We start from the raw sequence: 17049 nt of genomic DNA, 5'->3' as shown, positions 1-17049 counted from the left end.
GAAAGACTTGCAAGCCCTTACGCCGAATCATCTCATTTTGCTTAGAAGTGGACCGGAACTTCCTCCTGGGCTCTTTCGCAAGGAAGATGCTTACAGTGTCAGAAGATGGAGACAAGTTCAGTATATGGCAGATATATTCTGGCGTCGATGGACCAGAGAGTACCTTCCATTATTGCAGACAAGAAGCAAGTGGCAAAGACTACAAAGGAATCTACAGGCTGGTGATTTGGTTCTACTCGTGGATGATTCAGCTCCAAGGTGCGCATGGCCTTTGGCTAGAGTTACGGAAGTTTACAGAAGCAAGGATGGCTGTGTGCGGCAAGTAAAAATCAAGACCAAGAGCACAGTATTAACAAGACCAATAAACAAGCTGTGTTTATTAGAAGACATTTGAGCATTTGAACACTTGAAGACCTGAACATTTACTGTTATCATGCTACTGAGCAATAATTTGAAATGGTTATTTGATTGGTTACTTTAATTTATAAGATTTATTGCGCGTTTTGAACTTATATTATCATAGTGATTTGGAATACGATTAGGACCTTAATCTGTATTTGGCGGGGGTATGTTACGTCCAAAGGGCGCTTTTCCTTTCCATTGTTCTTAAGTATATTGTTCGCATAGTTTCGTGTTCTCGTGCAGTGTTTAATGTATTCATGTTTAGTTAAGTACTTGCGCTTGGTTAGATTTGTGTTCAGTTGCAACTAGTATCGGTAGGAGCGAGGACCTACTTTTTTTTTTCTTGGTTCTCTCGTTAGTGGTTTTTTTTCACGGCGTAAGACAAATGTATTTGTAAGTATTTTTTTGTTTTGTTTTCGTTCGTTATCTGCTTATACTTTTGGTTCGTCGTATTTAGTAGTTTGTATTTACTATTTGTTAGGAACTGGTGGCCTTTGTGAATATTACACTACGTTCAAGTATAATTATTAAACGCCTTCATGTATCGAGTTCTCGTTTCCTACATAGGGATAAATATCTCACATATATAAGGTGATTTTCGTGTAATTTCCCATATAGTGAGTAAAAGGGTTTAGTTTATAAAAGCAACTGTGCAAATTACAAGCTTTTTAATGACATAGAGAAAAACCCAGGTCCTATCACCCACCATGTTGATGCTAGTAAAACAGTAAGTGCAGCATATAGTCAAGGGGATGTTGTTATATTTGGAGAAAATACCGGGCAACAATGTGTTGCAATGAGTTTAAGTGCTTTAATTTATCACCAAATGAAAGGGATAACCAACTCTGATCACTTAAAACAAATCATGTATATTTGGGATCAATTGTATAGCAGTTTGTCACAACTTTCACAACAATCGTTTTTACTGCTAACAGAATTACCAGCAATGCTTACAGTATTAGAGGAAAATTACCAGCTCGAATACAGCGAAAGTTACACTGGTGATGTTCATGGTGAGTCTACCATTGAAGGATATCAATATTGCATGGGCATGAAAAGAGCTTTGAATCATTTATTCTAACAGTTGGTTGTATTGAGTTTTGTTTAGAGTTCGGCCAATGTTATCTTGTGCTTTGAACAATTTCCAAAGGACCTACTATCCTGGAAAATGCATTTCTGTTGATGAGGGATGGTAGCTTTTAGAGGACGCTTGTCATTCCTGCATTATATTCCTGCAAAGCCAACTAAATATGGTATAAAGTGCTGGATGGCCGCCGATTCTGAAAACGCTTACGTTGTAAATTTCAGTGTTTACCTCGGCAGCGATACCTTAAAGTGCTTATCAAGTGAAGCCTCTTTTTTTAAGTTCTCTAATTAATCTTTTGCAATTCCTTAGTAATTTTGTGCAGTTTGAAAGGAATTTGACTACGGAAAAATATTTTTTTGCGCTTTGAAATCCAGCAATATGGCAAAAAATTGGCGAAAAGGAACTGGGTCGAGTGAATCAAGGGGTTGACAAATGCGACCAGGGCACAAGTAACATGTGCAAACACTTGAAAATACTAGCAAGTTGAGTTGTGCTGCTGTTTGGTTTGATTGGTAGGTTTTTATAGTCACGCTTTGGTTTAAAGTTAATATGCATGTAAGCATTCCTTTTTATAATTTGAAAATCAAGTTCGATTCATTCAATCATTCATCGTCACGTCAGCTGCACTCAAAGACGCAAAGATCACACCGAAGTTTTCTTGCCTTTCTTAGTTTAATAAAACTTTAAAGTTTAAAAACTTTCTGAATCACAATTTATTTTCACGCAAGATTAGTATTATTTTATTGTATGTTATCGTTTGTAACTTACAGTTTGATTGTAAATAATCGCGAGACAGTTTATAAGCTGTCAATTCAGTTTGTCGCACCATTCCATGCTATGCATACAGCTGTAAAATATAAACTTACTCGAGTGTCTTGTTTTCAATTGACATTGTAGGTGCAAATGTGGACATTGCAATGTGGAAAATATACTCGTTTCGCGAGAATTTCGATGCTGACACAAGTAAGGCCAGCAATTGGTCTCATGTTTTTTGACGCGTCGATCGCACCTCATTCCTGTATCACGCAACATGAATACTTTGCCCCCTTGTGAGCAGGACTGTACTGAAACAGGCTGGCCCTTCATTTCGAGACAAAAATGGCAGAATGTAAAGGAAATCAATCAGAAAACGAGTAAGACAAAAAGTTTATAATTATAACTTTTTTATTCTTGTGCATGACATATCATAGGGAATTTCTTTTCATATAAAAGTCAGTGACAAATAAACTGCAATGTGCTGTGTTTACATTAATCCAATACACTAAAAATTGTTTTACTTCAGGAGTTTAAAAAATATATTCCACCATGGCCAGGTTTCTTACAATTCCATATGAATCAATATGTTTATTTCACATTTCAGATACCTCAGAGCAGTGGCGTACAGGTGGCTGATACGATGGTTGTGTGGCTACCTTGGATGGGACAACAGCAGACCATTGTCAGCGTGTTTATATCATTATATTAGAACAACATTTCCAAGCACCAACCGCCATGGATATGCAGGATCACGAGAAAGGAGTGACTAGGTATGGTTGGCGGAATGTTGCAAAATTCAATGACACATATCTATATTCAACAACTTATGTTTACATTCAACTAAATATTCTTGGTCAACTTCAACCTTCGCTATTTACATTTAACACTTATATTTATTCAACTTCAAGGACATATTTGTATTCAGTGTTTCCTTCTTTTTGCATTCAACTTCATCGCCGTTTATTTGCATTTAACAGTAAATGATATCCAACTTCAACCTTCGTTATTATATTCAACACCTAAAAAATGTATATAAGAGCTTTTCCGTATCCCTTGAATTTCATGTGTGAATTTCAAGGGGTGAAATGCTTCACGCAAATTAGCTGTCTGATATATAATTATGAAGTCCTTTTGTCTTCAGTTTTTAACATAAATATATAAATATAGCGGACAAGAATGGGAGGGAAAAATTCGTCAAAGAGGCAAGGCTACTCAAAAGTTTCAATGATAAGAACATTGTCAAGTTTGAAGGCTTTTGCATTAGCCCTACAGCAATCATGTTGGAGTATCTATACTTTGATTTTTCCCCGTTTATTGATAGTAGCCGCAAGTTAAGAGTAAGCTCATTGGATGAATTTTTGATGTCTTTGCATGAACTGAATGCCGTGGACGTTTTCCCTGTACAAAGCAAGGTGGTAAGCGATGTAACAAAAGGCCTGCAGTTTCTTCATGCACACGATTGCTTTCACAGATATCTCAAGACGGCTAAAATTGGTTTCGAACCAGCAATTACTGCTCTTTGGAAAGCACGGATGACATTGAGGACGCATTTAACAAGGAAGCAATTGTCTGTAAACTGACTTTGGTGAAAGCAGAGGAAAAAAAATTCAAACGCAAGAAGTTGTCAACACTTGTACGAACAAAGTTGGACGCGGAACCCCAGCCTTCATGGCCCCAGAAATTATTTCAAGTAATAAAATGTCGGAAGTAAGAGCCCTTGACCTGCAAAGAATAGATATTTGGGCCCTTGGTATGGTCATTTTTTGCGTCATAAATAATGACATCTCTTTCCCTTACAAGCGAGACCTGGAACTTGCAAGAGCAACGTGCAAAGAACACTTTAACGCGTTAGATCATATTAAAGGCCTTTTGACACAGCAAAGAAAGCCAATGGGGTCTGAAAAATATCAAGAACAACAGCGAAACAAATGGAGCCACCTCGTATAAGTCTATCACGAATGCACCAGTTTTGAACCATCTTCAAGACCATCCCTAAGCCAAGTGTTGGAAATCCATAATTCCAGTGATACAGAATATAACAATGTAATTCCTCTGAGTGTGCATCAAGGTAGTGTTGTTGAAAGAGCCGACTACCTGATCGCTTTGGGAGTGAGTGATATTTCTTCAACTATGAGCAACGATGGCACAAATGGTTGTGCTTTTCTGTGTGTCTTAATTGGCGATCACCTATTGAATGAGAACATTAAGAAAGTCCCATCCACTTGGCAAGATATTGCAGTTTTAGCAGAAGGTGTCATCAGAAAATCCCCTTCGTCGTTCAACCATTTGAGAGACAAAGCTCTTCTTTACGATGGTCAAGAGGCTTCTTCTATACTCTGGAAAGGCGGAATTCTTCAGCGCCGTTACGAGATGACAGAGGAAATCATATCCCCTGATGGTGTTTTCTCAGAAGAAGGTAATACTACCTTTCTTCTTGATAAATACATTCTACAATAATATAAAAATGACAGAAACGTGATTTTTTTGTATCATTTTTTCAATCTTTTTTCAGTTTTTGTCAGTTTCAGTTTCTTTATCAGTCTTTATTTTCAATTATAAGTCTGTCTAATGAATACGATCATATAACACCAATAATGACGGAGTTGCATCATGGCTGTCAGTAGAACAGAGAATGAAATATAAGAATTCTTCTTTTTTTGTACAAAGCACTAAATGGTGTTTCACCAGTTTATCTAAGTGAGTTATTATATAAGTATCAACCATCTCGCACTCTTTGGTCATCTAAGAAAGGTTTAATTGTTATACCTAAGTATAAATTACAAACGTATGGATCACGTGCTTTCTCAATCAGTAGTCCAGTTTTGCCCAATAATCTCCCTGTTGATCAGTTAGAACATGTGATAGCATTAATATTTTTAAGAAGAAATTAAAAACATATTTATTTAAAGAAGCATATATGTAATTATTGGAATTTTATTGGAATTAGTATTATCTTATTATTATTTATCTTCATTATTTTTTAGGGAAAAGCCATTTAATGAGAGGGAATGAGAATTTGCGAATTCCTGAAGTACGTGTTTCAGTTGCCCTTTACACTTGTTCCAAAACAGTAGTATTGGTCGGCGTACTCGAAGGTCAGTTCTTCGTTATTGATATCCACTCTCGTGTAGAAGATACAAATGGCGATAAAACTGGATGTTTGGTAGTTTTTGAGAAACACCCAGACGACGTTGAGCGTCTGTGCTCGTGGTTACTGGAAGGAATGAGCGACAATAGAGTGAAACATAATGAACTACAGTCTTTCTCTATTATGAGGTAAGTAAGTGCAGAGTCCACTTACAATCACATACATATATCACATACTACGAAACAGGAACACACATAAAATAACATATGAAAGAAGATTATAGCCTATATAATCCAATGTATGCTTTTAAAAACCGCAAGTGAGGCCTCTACATGCGTTGCACTTTATGCTCTTACAATACATTCAGTAGATTTTAAGACGAAACATTATAAGCTATACTTATTGTTTACAACTTTTTTTTTTATTTTCATTCAGGAAATTCCAAAACAGCTGCCTTGAATCGAGTGCAAAACTGAGGCCAAAACACGACAGTGATTGCAATGAAGTCCAACGGAAGAAAAAGGCCGATAGCAGCGTCGGAAATCAGGTTGACGTGAAAAATGTAAATGAGAAACCAAATGAAGATGACAGCGATGACATGGTACTTCTCGGTGAGAACAACCCTCCTTCTAAAGTAGATAACATCGAAGTTATATTGTTAGATGATGATAATGAAAAAGATGACGCTGAGCTTTCGTTTGAAGAAGAAGAAGATCTCCATTAGTCACAGTTTTGTCCCCGCGAGACATCGACGAAGAAAGCGGTAAGATTCCTATATCCTTAACGTCCTCGTCAAATGCAAGTAAACGATATCATATGTATATGTATATGCCTTTATTGAAATGTATTCTTATTGGCTCATAAATACGAATTTTTTTTGCGGGTATACTTTTGTTATTTTGTTTTTAAGTTTCCTTTTATTCAGGTTTACTTTGACTTATTTATTTACTTACTTACGTACGTACGTTGTACGTCCTTACTTACTTACTCATTTCTTTATTAGTTTGTATGTTTTTTTTCCACAAGTATCATTGCAGTTACTTCAATTGAGTTTATCTTTTAGGATGATGCAGAGCTTTCCTTCGAAGAAGAGGATCAAGATCTTCTTCATTCACCCTTTCTTTCGCGCAAGACATCGACGGAGGAAACGGTAAGATAAACCGTATCCTTAACGTCCTCTGCAAACACAAATAAACAATCTATATATGTATATATGCGCTTTTATAACGATATTTTTATGTGATATCGTTTATGGTACTGTTCCATGATCATAATCATCATCTACATTACCTTTTTTTAGCTCTTACAAATGTAAGTGGAAAAGAAACGTGGTATGTTTGCAATTAGTTCATATTAATTAATCTTTTAGGACAAAGCTAACAAGAACACCAAGCACAATGGTAACTTTGCTGATTCTTCTGCTGACACATCTGGTAAGAGAAAAGAAACACGTATAGGTCCAGGGGTCCAGCAATTTTCCTCCTGCAGATACAGCTTTGACCTCCAGCAGTAATTCATTACACTAAAGTAAAGCCAGCTCAAACATATTTACTATTCTTTTCTTGTCCAGCATGCATATTGCCAGTCTTAAGATAACTTTATAGTCGCCAAATGCAGGTGAAAAAATGCACGCATATAGGTTTAATGTCAATAATCCTGTGTTCGTTTTTAGGTACCACGACTGTTAATGGCTTACCAATATTGAAATGTACTGACCGTGGATTAGGAATAAACGAAATCCTTCGTATATGTGTCGAAAAAAAAGTACCAAAAGAAAAGATATGCACAAAATTGCCCGCGATGGTACAAAGAAGTGCAGTATTCGTCATCGATCTGTCTTTCGTCAACCACATAGATTTAGCTGCTGACGATTGCGGAGTGTATGGTTGCCACTCAAGTCCATCTGTGAAGGTAGAAGTAGGAGTAGATGACGAAGGAAATCTGGAAAATAGTATAAGGAGTGTGTGCAAAGATGAGACGCAAGCAGCTTCCAGTTCCAGAAATGTCCGACAGTTTACTGTGCGTAGACAGTACAGTTGGCACAGCCTTTCAAAAGATTACAAACGCATCATTACAAAGGTCGAAGAAAATGATAAGATGTTGCGTTTTGCCATAGTCCAATATATTGTAAAAACAAAGGACACGTCTAAGTGGTTTGAAATGCCCCATGGTCATAGCAGGAAGACGAAAGCACCATATCTAAGAACGAAGCCCAGCGTGTTGCAGAAGATAAGAAAACTTGGTCAGAATCAAGCAAGTGCCAAACGGATAATCAGAGAAATTGAGAACCAAGCTGGCGATGTTATATGTATTTCCTCTCCTTCGATTCTACCACGAAATCGCAACCAAGTATATTCGCAAGTACGAAATATCCCAGGACGAATAAGGTCGAGGAGTACTGGTCCAGCTGCTGCACCAAATCTTACAAAGTTGCTGTCCCTGCAGTATTCCGGTTCTTTTTTAAAAAACATAAGTTTTGCTGTCATTACAAGTAAGGATGGAGTCAAACGAGCAGCACCCAATACATTTGCAGCGTCAGAAACGTGCCTAAAGTGGGTGAACCGGTTTTGTAAAGGAACTTCACCAGAGGCTGTGGCGGGTGTTGACATGACATACAAGCTTGGGCCATTCTATCTTACGACTCTGACATTTCCAAATCCCATGTTTGTGCTTAAATCGAACGACCAAAAGCACCCGACGACACTGGCTGCCATTATGACCTCCACGACAAAAGAAAAAAGGGATTACGAATATATGGCGAGATGTATTAAGTCAGAGGGCATCACATCTTTGACTTACGGCATGGATGGTGAATGCGCTATGGAGATGGGTTTTGAAGAAGTATTTCCGATCCATAATGGCTGTTTAGGTGAAAATATCCACCTACGCTGCTTTGATCATGTTCAGAATGACATTAACCAAAAGCTGCTTGCTCTTAAATTAACAGAAGCAGAGAGAAAGGTTATCATTTCTGACATTCTTGGACAAGAGCATCGCGGAGTAAGAACAACGGGTTTGGTTGATTGTACCACAGACGAGGACTTTGCACGGAGATATGTAGAAGTAGAAAAGAAATGGCCTGAAGAATTTAAGAAGTGGATGAAAACAGCAACTGGTCGCGTACGCCCTTTAACGGAGACGCTAAAGGAATGCATGTTGAAGCCAGTACGTACTGCTGCAGGACTAGGGGATCCACCAAATAAATGGTCCAACCAAAGAACGGAATCGATGAACAATGTAATTAAAGAGGCAAACCAGAATCAAGTAACTGACCAGGCACATATCCATGAAGTAATTGAAGCCAATGTCATCAGACAACAAGAGAGTGAATACATCAAAGCCATATACAATACCGGAGAATATCGCTTAGCTCCAAAATATAGACGACATTCAGTCAGTCCCTTGGAGTGGTCTAGAAAAACAGACGAACAACGTAAAGAGCACGTGAAACGCGTTCTAGGATGCCATTTTGAAAGTGCCAAAAGTCAAAATCATTTGACAACCAAAAAGCTGTCTGTAGATCTGCTAAATTCTGGAATCAACACAGTTGCTCCAGGCCTCCTTCATTCCATATGGCACCAGGCTGAAGTTATTTTGTCTTTCCACCACGTAATCGACGTCAACAATAATATCTTTTGTGTGACAGAACATGGCACAAGCACAAATGTTATCCAGGAAAGGAAGGGCAATGTAACCTGTCACTGCAAAAACGCTATGAGCACGGCTGGGCTTTGTCAACATACCCTTGCGGTTGCTGAAAAACTTGGAATTCTTAGTACCTATCTCTCCAATTGGAACATGAGGAACAACAAGGCTGGCAGGATTTTGAATGAGCAAGTACCAAAAAGAGCTGGAGAAAAGCCAAAAGAAAAGGAAAAAAAGGAAGGGACAAAACAATATCCAGTCAACCCCAATCACTGCAGAAGAAAGGAAAGCAGATGGGGATATTGATTTTCCCAAGCCAATGGTTTTTTCAGAAATATGGCACAATAGAAATTCATTTCACATCATATTTATCCGAGATGTGAAAAAGGTCATAAAATGTGAGAGCTGTAAAGTAGAGTTTGTACAGGGTCCAGTTGTCTGCGTACCTCACGACATTGCAGTCATGCACAAAGAGAGGTATTACTACCCTAAAAAAGATAACAAAGGTCAAGTTCAAATGGAGCCGACATTCCATAAAGAAGCCTCTAAGTTTTATTGTGTGCGTAAAACTTGCATATTAAAGCGACACCCGTACTTTTGGAAAGGCATGTTGGCTGCTGATGACGAGGTCTTAACAAGGTTGAAGGAAGGCCACAAAAAGTACTTGCAACTTGAACTTCATTTCGTAAGCTAAGTTAGACTGGTGTTGGAATGTTAAAAAAAACTGAGTTTGGAACACGCAATGAAACTTCGTTGTATTTATATTATATTACGAGCCTTATTTGGTAGAAAAGAAGCTACTATAGGATAATAGTCATAGTCTGTAGTTATAGTGTGTTAATTGTGGGATACACAACCTTTAGAAACTTTGAGTTATTATACTTCGTAGTTTTTGGAAATCAGTTTGAACACGTTACACGTGAATAAGGTTTCGAAAACATTTCCTCGTAGCCTTTACTGTCAACCTATTTCTCTGGCTAGGCAAAATGTCTGTTGTGTGTTTTGAGAGAAAGTACAACTTAAGTTGTGCATACGAAAGTTTGAAAAAGATTACAAATTCATCCCTTTTGACTTTCTTTTAATGTTTTGTCGTCGAGTTGGAATACAGCATGGTGCTGAGACAGCTGTAAAAAAACGTCATTAGCATGAATATCACTTTGAGTATCAATTTTGATTTAACCACATGTTTATGTTAGTTATGCATAGTTTGTGCTGCATACTTTTCTCAGGAAAAAACCTATAAATAAACGTAAAATAATTCTTCATCATTACATGGAAACATTCTTATGTGAATCCACTTTTTTCGCTTTTGTCTTTGTGGGCTTCCTTTGTGCTGTCATATCTTATGATTGGGGTCCCTGTGCATTCAAAATGGCGCCACAACAACACGAGTTTAACTGTAAACGAAAGTTTACATTGTTCTTCCCACAGACATTCAAAGTAAAACATGGGACAGTTAAACATGGGATCGCAAAGCCTCAGGTAACACAATCGTTAAGTTTATATCCAGTTTCACTTTCATCTATTTATATATTTTAAACTGAATATACATTTCGCATTTTACAGTCTGTCGTTTCGCATTTTACAGATCTGTAAAATGCGAAATCCTCGTTTCGCATTTTATTGTGTCGTTTCGTTTCGTTTCGTTTCGTTTCGTGGTTTATGGTAAGCCTTATTAACCTTTATCACAACATTAATCGTTCTTAAAGAGGATTTCTATTTAATCGTCTTTAAGTTGTTAATTAAAGGTATATAAGGTACCTTTACCAACTTTAATCTATTGATTAAAGGTAAGTTAAGATAATTTTTCGCCCTGTGAATTTCTTATAAAAGGAAAGTGAATATATTTACCGCCGATGTTTTGCACTTTTGAAGAGACGAAGACGTTGCTTCAAACCTGCATCGAGAGTGGTTTTCAAAACACAGCCTCTCAGGAAAATTCTCAATCCAATTGTAATTTATGTAATACGATCACGATCAAGACTACAAAGAGATAGTGCCAATCTTTAAAAGTTTTAACTCGGATTCGTTCTCGTACTCGTCGTCGAATCTATAGGTCTCAATTAAAGGAGACACAACAACCACGATGTGACCAGACTCTAGTGTATATTTGTAATCAAATACGAAAGGCAGAGCTTGGTAAATTGGAGATTTGCCAAACTCTGTTGGAAGATTGACAAAAATATATTTTTTCTCTTCGACTAAAGTTTTGATAGCCGACTTCTGATGCGCATTTGGATCAGGAATACCGGACTTTGAAGACGCGAGGCCAAACATGCATGTACACTTCTTCTATGAACGAGTTGAGAATGCGAAATAAAAGCTGCACGGTGATTGGTCAGATCAAAAGTCCGCGAACGGTTCTCTAAATATGTAACCCGTCTTGTGATTGGCCAAACAATGAGAAAGGAATGTAGTTCGAATGCAAGCAGCCGTTTGTGGGGAGGGAGCGTTGCGTGACGACCGACACTAAAAACGGATGCGAGGGAGACTAGACTTTCGCAGACGGTTATTACGGAGAAATAAACAGGTGCACGCAGGCTACTTTTTTAAGGCTTGATATTTTAATATCATTAAAAACCTTATTTAAAAAGCATTACATAATTATTTTATTTTAAAAACATAACAGATATCAGAAAATTGGTAAATGATATCAAAAAAATCTTCAAATATAGTGAAACACAGAACCTGAGCTACCTGAACCACTATCACAAATGGAACAGGAACTTCAGGCTGCAAGTGAAGAAATCCATTGTTTAAAATACCTTCTGAAAATAGCAAAGATAGAAATCACCAATAAGGAGGTTGAGTTGAAGAACGTCAAAGAAGCTAAATTTTTAATAGTCTCTGACTATGGTCGAGTGATCACAACAAAGAATTTCAAAACGAGACCTAGAGACCTCATAATTTAAGCTCAAGTGTACAATTATTATCTAATAAGTAATGAAACAAAAATATTCAGATATATATTTTGATTCATAACATAGGCAATATATAATGCGTGCTCTGATTGGCTAACTTGCTACGTGAAAAAAATGGATATCCCATAGAGATATCCCATAGAAAAATTTTTTACGGTGAAGCGGCGAAAAATTCACCGTTGGTTCGCTAGCTGTAGCAAATAGCAAAGTGTTTCGTGACTTAAAACTAGAAATATGGCTTCTTTTCCATCTAGGAAAGATTATGAGCTTCCTAATTTTGATTTTGAGTTTGAACAAAATATTGAACCCCCAGTTAATAAACAACAAAAACCAGAAACAAATTCCCAAAGATTTGCTAACTTGAACGAAAGCGAGTTGCAAAATATCCTCACTGATAAGCAGTCTGCCAAGACCATAAAACCACAAACTGGTGTGTTTCCACGTTTAAAGGTAAGAAAAATTAATTAATAGCTTTTATGAGATAAAATGGTATGAGCTTTTGACTTAGTTAAAAAGATAGAAACACTAGTTTTCATGAAAAACATTTTTCGCCAAAAAGTTAAAACACAGACAATAAACACTAACGGCTTCCGTATGTTGTGTTGTAGACAGCTATCACTATCAACGAGGAAAATCATAAAATATTAAACACCAATCTTTTCGCTTTATTTTTATTGCTAGCAAACTGTTTACATATTTTTAAAGCAGAGAATCGATCTATCGGCAAACATCTCCTACTAATTCACTAAGTAATGTAATAAAACATCGTTTTTAACCGGTTTTGCACAACAGCTTGTTGAGTGCGCTTCACACTGCAACTAAGAAAACCAAAAAATAATTTCTCGATAATAGGTAAGAAATTCAAACCTTTATTCTTTTAGCATGGTGCAAAGAGAAGCACATTCAAACACCTCTTGAGAAGATGACGCTTGGTCAACTGGATGCAAATGTCCGCAGGTTTTATCCCGACGCACGAAAGACAACCGGCGAGATGTACAGCAAGAAAACATTCCTGGGCTATCTACATGCCATAGAGAGATATATGAATCAGCCTCCTTTAAACCGTGGTTTGAAGCTCTCAACTGGCCCAAGGTTTAACTGTTCAAATGAGATGCTTGATGTCCAGCTAGTTCAAATGAAGCGAAAAAACACGGATACACAACATAAACCAGTCATAGAAAACCAAGATCTATTGAAGTTGAAAACTTCCAAGGCTCTCTCCCTTAATGATCCACGGAGTCTGTTAAGGAATGTCTGGTTCCATCTGATCTTGTTTTTCTGCAGGAGAGGAAGAGAGTCTGATTGAAGGGTGGAATAACCCCTTCACAGAAAGCAAAGAGCTTGTTAGTTTATCTACAGTGAAACAAGCACCTGACGATGTAACTAGAGACCTGACGCTCAGAAAGTAGGGGAAGAAGCCTACAAAGTTTTCAGAGAGCAGCGGCTGGAATCCTCGCCACCACAGATAAAATTTCATGACAAAATCAAGTTGAAGAAAATGTAAACCTTTTCTTCCCTTAATAAGAAGAAAAAAGTCTCCGTCGTTGGCAGGACAATGATCTTGAAAGCTGACAGATCTCTCTTCGGACGAATCATCATCATTGGTCAAAGCCGAAAAATCGAAGTCACAGAATTGCTGCAGTACAGTCTAGGGCCTTTGCCATGGTCTTTAGCTACTACAGAAGGACTTTCTCGGAAAACAAACAAGGCAGCCTTGGCGACCTCCCTGCAAAAGGATGTACAGCTGGCTGATTTGAAGTTGAGTGTTAGTGGGCGACAGACAACCTTTGCAATGGTTGCATCTTCACTTCTAACAAAAGTTCTTCACGAGGGTGCCCAGAGTAGCAGAATCGACATGGTCTTCGATACTTACCGAGATATCTCAATCAAGAATGCAGAGAGAGCCATGAATTAATCGGCACTCCTCCACCTACACCAACCACAGTTGACAATTCAGAGAGATCCAGCCATGTCGATATCGATTATTGGTCGTGTAAAAGTACAATATGAGAAGTAGCGGAACTTCAAATAGGCCCAATAACCAAAAGAAAATTAGTGTTGAAGAAAAGTAACAAAATCATCGAATCACTTAAAGAGTCAGTAAGTCCAGATTCATTTGGTAGTTTCATGGGACACAGTCTTCTCTATGATGCAGAGCAAGCATTGCAATTTCTAAGTAAAGAATTATCTGAAGCCATGGAAATCTCGGCCAAGAAGTACGACCCTCACAAGAGCCTGGTAAAACTTGTTGGTGAAGATGTAATGGCAAAGCAAACCATTACTTTAAGAGTTCCGGACTGGGTTCAGCTTCTTGTAAAAATTAAGACCAAGCTCCCAGATGATTGTTGGCAAACTATACTAAATTACTTGAATCTTGGCAGGAGTGGGGTTAGTATTTTTTATGAATTATTAGCTTAAAAATAACAACTAATGTTATTACTTTAATGTTGTCCCTAACTTAATCCACACTGTACATTATTCATTCTTCTTTTCTTTCTATTGACAATTCAATAATCTATTTACACTTGTGTGTCATTTATTTTGTTTTATTATCCATTCATGCATCCATTTCCTTACTAGTTTTCCTGACTAGTTACAATCACTTTCTTCTGTTCTTCATCTATGCAGTCATAAGCGCACTCATATTCATTGGTCAGTACTAATTCTCCACAATATTTTCTTCAAGAAATCAAGTGATGCTCAGTTGCTGCTTTCAAAGAACATGGTAAAGGCACAGAAGGAAATGATATTTGCAGTTGTGAAAAATGCAGTTGGCGTAGAGCCCCTTCCAGATGGCCTCTCTGGTCACTGTACTTCCCTTCCAGGTGTCCTCATATGGGCAATAAGAGAGGCCAGGCTGCGACAATGTTAAAAACAAAAACTTGTTTTCAACTTAAAACTGGATGGCAGACCACTTTTTGGTATGGTGTTATATATGGCTTTATTGGATGTTACATGAAAAGATGTCAGAATCTTTGCCTATCTACTTAACACTACATCATAACAGGCTAGCTATATCTCAGGCCTCAATTATTTTCTAAACAAGTTTAATAGGTAAAGATCAAGTTTCGGTTGGAATTGTGCCAGTTGACTGCAATTTCCAAAGTTCTGAAAGTGCAGAAGCAGTTTATCCTCTTGCAATTGCAAATTGCAAAGAGGATAGATAAGTGAAAATCGTAAGTCTTTTAATTATAATTATTTATCATGAATTTGTTAATGAGTGTAAGACTGTATTATTACTCAGCCTACTGACCATTGGTATTCCATCTTAGAAGCCACAATTAATCATTCCTAATAGAAATTTCCCAATTATGTTTTTATGATTCAAAATGTAGTTTTAAAAGCTCATGTAATTCTTAATAAAAAATCTCTTTATTATATTCTTAAAGGGTCAATTTGAAAGCACTGATAAAAAAACTCAACCATGAAAGGCAGGTCATCAAACAACACGGTTTGACAATGGATGGAGAAACCTATGATATCAAATTTGTAGGTACTGAAAAAATAATAACTGAATATATGTAGCTATGCCAATTTCTTTATTCACATGTTTTTTATTAATACCAATTATCATTTTTTATAGTTACCCTTGACTACAAGGCATTGCTTTTGCTGATAGTAAAAAAAAAATGATGAAAAGTTCATGCTTGGGGGAAAGGGCCTTGATGTGGAGTTTTGCATTTTCTGTGAAGCTGTTAGAGTAAGGATTATCAATATCTTATAAGAATGGAAGCTATAGAATACAGTGCAAATCAAAAATATATGACAAATGTTTCTTAGACTGTTGTTATCTGTGGTCATCATTTCTCAGATAGGCCAGAGAACAATTGATAGAGCATTCTCAAAATATGGCTGTGCCCTCATTTTCTTGATTTGCCAATTTGCCAATTTGCAATGTAAATTGAGTTGGTTTTACAAACATTGATTGATTTCATCTTATCAATTCTAGGTATGTTGTCATCATTTAGGAGATAGGTTTAAAGAGACATGCCTAAGCTGCCTGCAGTCTAAGGCTAATATTGGAAAGTAAGTTCATTTTTAATTCGATTGGGTGTTATTAAACAGATGCAATAATATTATATGGATAGATGAGTGGATACTTAAGGCACAAAATAGAGCTTACTGAATGTGTAGCAATGTTTTCAAATTTCAGGCCATGTGTCTTTCTTTTGAGGATGAGATTCTTTTGTCTGCATGTAATGTATCAATATCTAATATTTGGGTTAACGTAAACATTTTATCTACAGGTGGCATGGTATTAGAGATGACCTATCCTTTCTCTTGGAGGAAGAACTCTGTAACATATAGCTATGCTCATTGCACCAAGAGATGCGAAACGCAGAGCAGCTTATTGGTTCCCTTGGGCTCTTTGCCAACTCTATTGGATGTCTTGAAGAAGGCAATACTGCTTTAGCGACATATGGCCCAGAAAACAGAAAGGAATTTGATCGCATTCAAATAAAATCACAACCAGGCCAAACTACTGAGATTTCAAAGGCTAATATAAGGGTCTCTTCCATGTCAGGTATTACAGTATAGAGGGATTTCAAGGTAGCCATGTTTGCGGACAAAACAAAAGAATGTTTTTTTCCTTTAGGAAATAAGATAATTCTCTTGTCATGCAAAATATTGCATTGTTCCTTAGCACAAACATAGCTGCTGTGTCTTTTTGGTGGAGCATCCCAGTATAGTCTATTATAAAGAGTCTCCCCTCCCTAGCTCTGGGCTGCCGTAAAACCCCTCAATCTATTACTACAAAATTCTACATGGATTCATTGGATAGTCCAGCTCATAGTCAAATTTTGCTCTTAAGGACCAACAGAAAGGCAAGTTCTGGCAAATGCTGAGTTTATTATTGCAGAATCCCTTCCCATCGAGAGTGTTAGCAACTTCTACAAACAGTTTGATCAGGCTGCAAGAAACACAGTCCTTTCTTATGTTCAATTCTAAGAAAACCAGAAAATGGTAAGTGAATTTTTAACTCAGACTTCTTTTAAATAATGTTTAAATAATGTTTAAATAATGTTTAAATAATGTTTAAATAATGTTTAAATAATGTTTAAATAATGTTTAAATAATGTTTAAATAATGTTTAAATAATGTTTAAATAATGTTTAAATAATGTTTAAATGGTGGCTATATATGATGGC

The 17049-nt window shown here is 37.0% G+C and overlaps 1 protein-coding gene and 1 pseudogene across 1 annotated transcript; both read left to right on the top strand.

The window, feature by feature from the left end:
• Positions 1-86: 86 nt before the first annotated feature.
• On the top strand, positions 87-9672 carry LOC148909353 (uncharacterized). The gene is given in 13 exon segments (XM_089034101.1): positions 87-318; positions 1338-1415; positions 2387-2452; positions 2850-2867; positions 3413-3660; positions 3821-3995; positions 4314-4661; positions 5230-5521; positions 5769-5967; positions 6397-6483; positions 6703-6766; positions 7006-9206; positions 9208-9672. Coding segments are annotated over 13 exon segments (4473 nt in total).
• Positions 9673-14026: 4354 nt separating this feature from the next.
• LOC148909352 (uncharacterized) lies at positions 14027-16849 on the top strand (annotated as a pseudogene).
• The last annotated feature ends 200 nt before the right edge of the window (positions 16850-17049 follow it).

The sequence above is a fragment of the Actinia tenebrosa genome, unplaced genomic scaffold (assembly GCF_029948245.1).
Source record: "Actinia tenebrosa isolate PJP-AT-01 unplaced genomic scaffold, QUT_ActTen_1.0 PGA_scaffold2__45_contigs__length_23673736, whole genome shotgun sequence".
Taxonomy (NCBI): Eukaryota; Metazoa; Cnidaria; class Anthozoa; order Actiniaria; family Actiniidae; genus Actinia; species Actinia tenebrosa.
The sequence above is the reverse complement of the archived record's forward strand: the minus strand, read 5'-3'. Positions and strand labels throughout refer to the sequence as shown.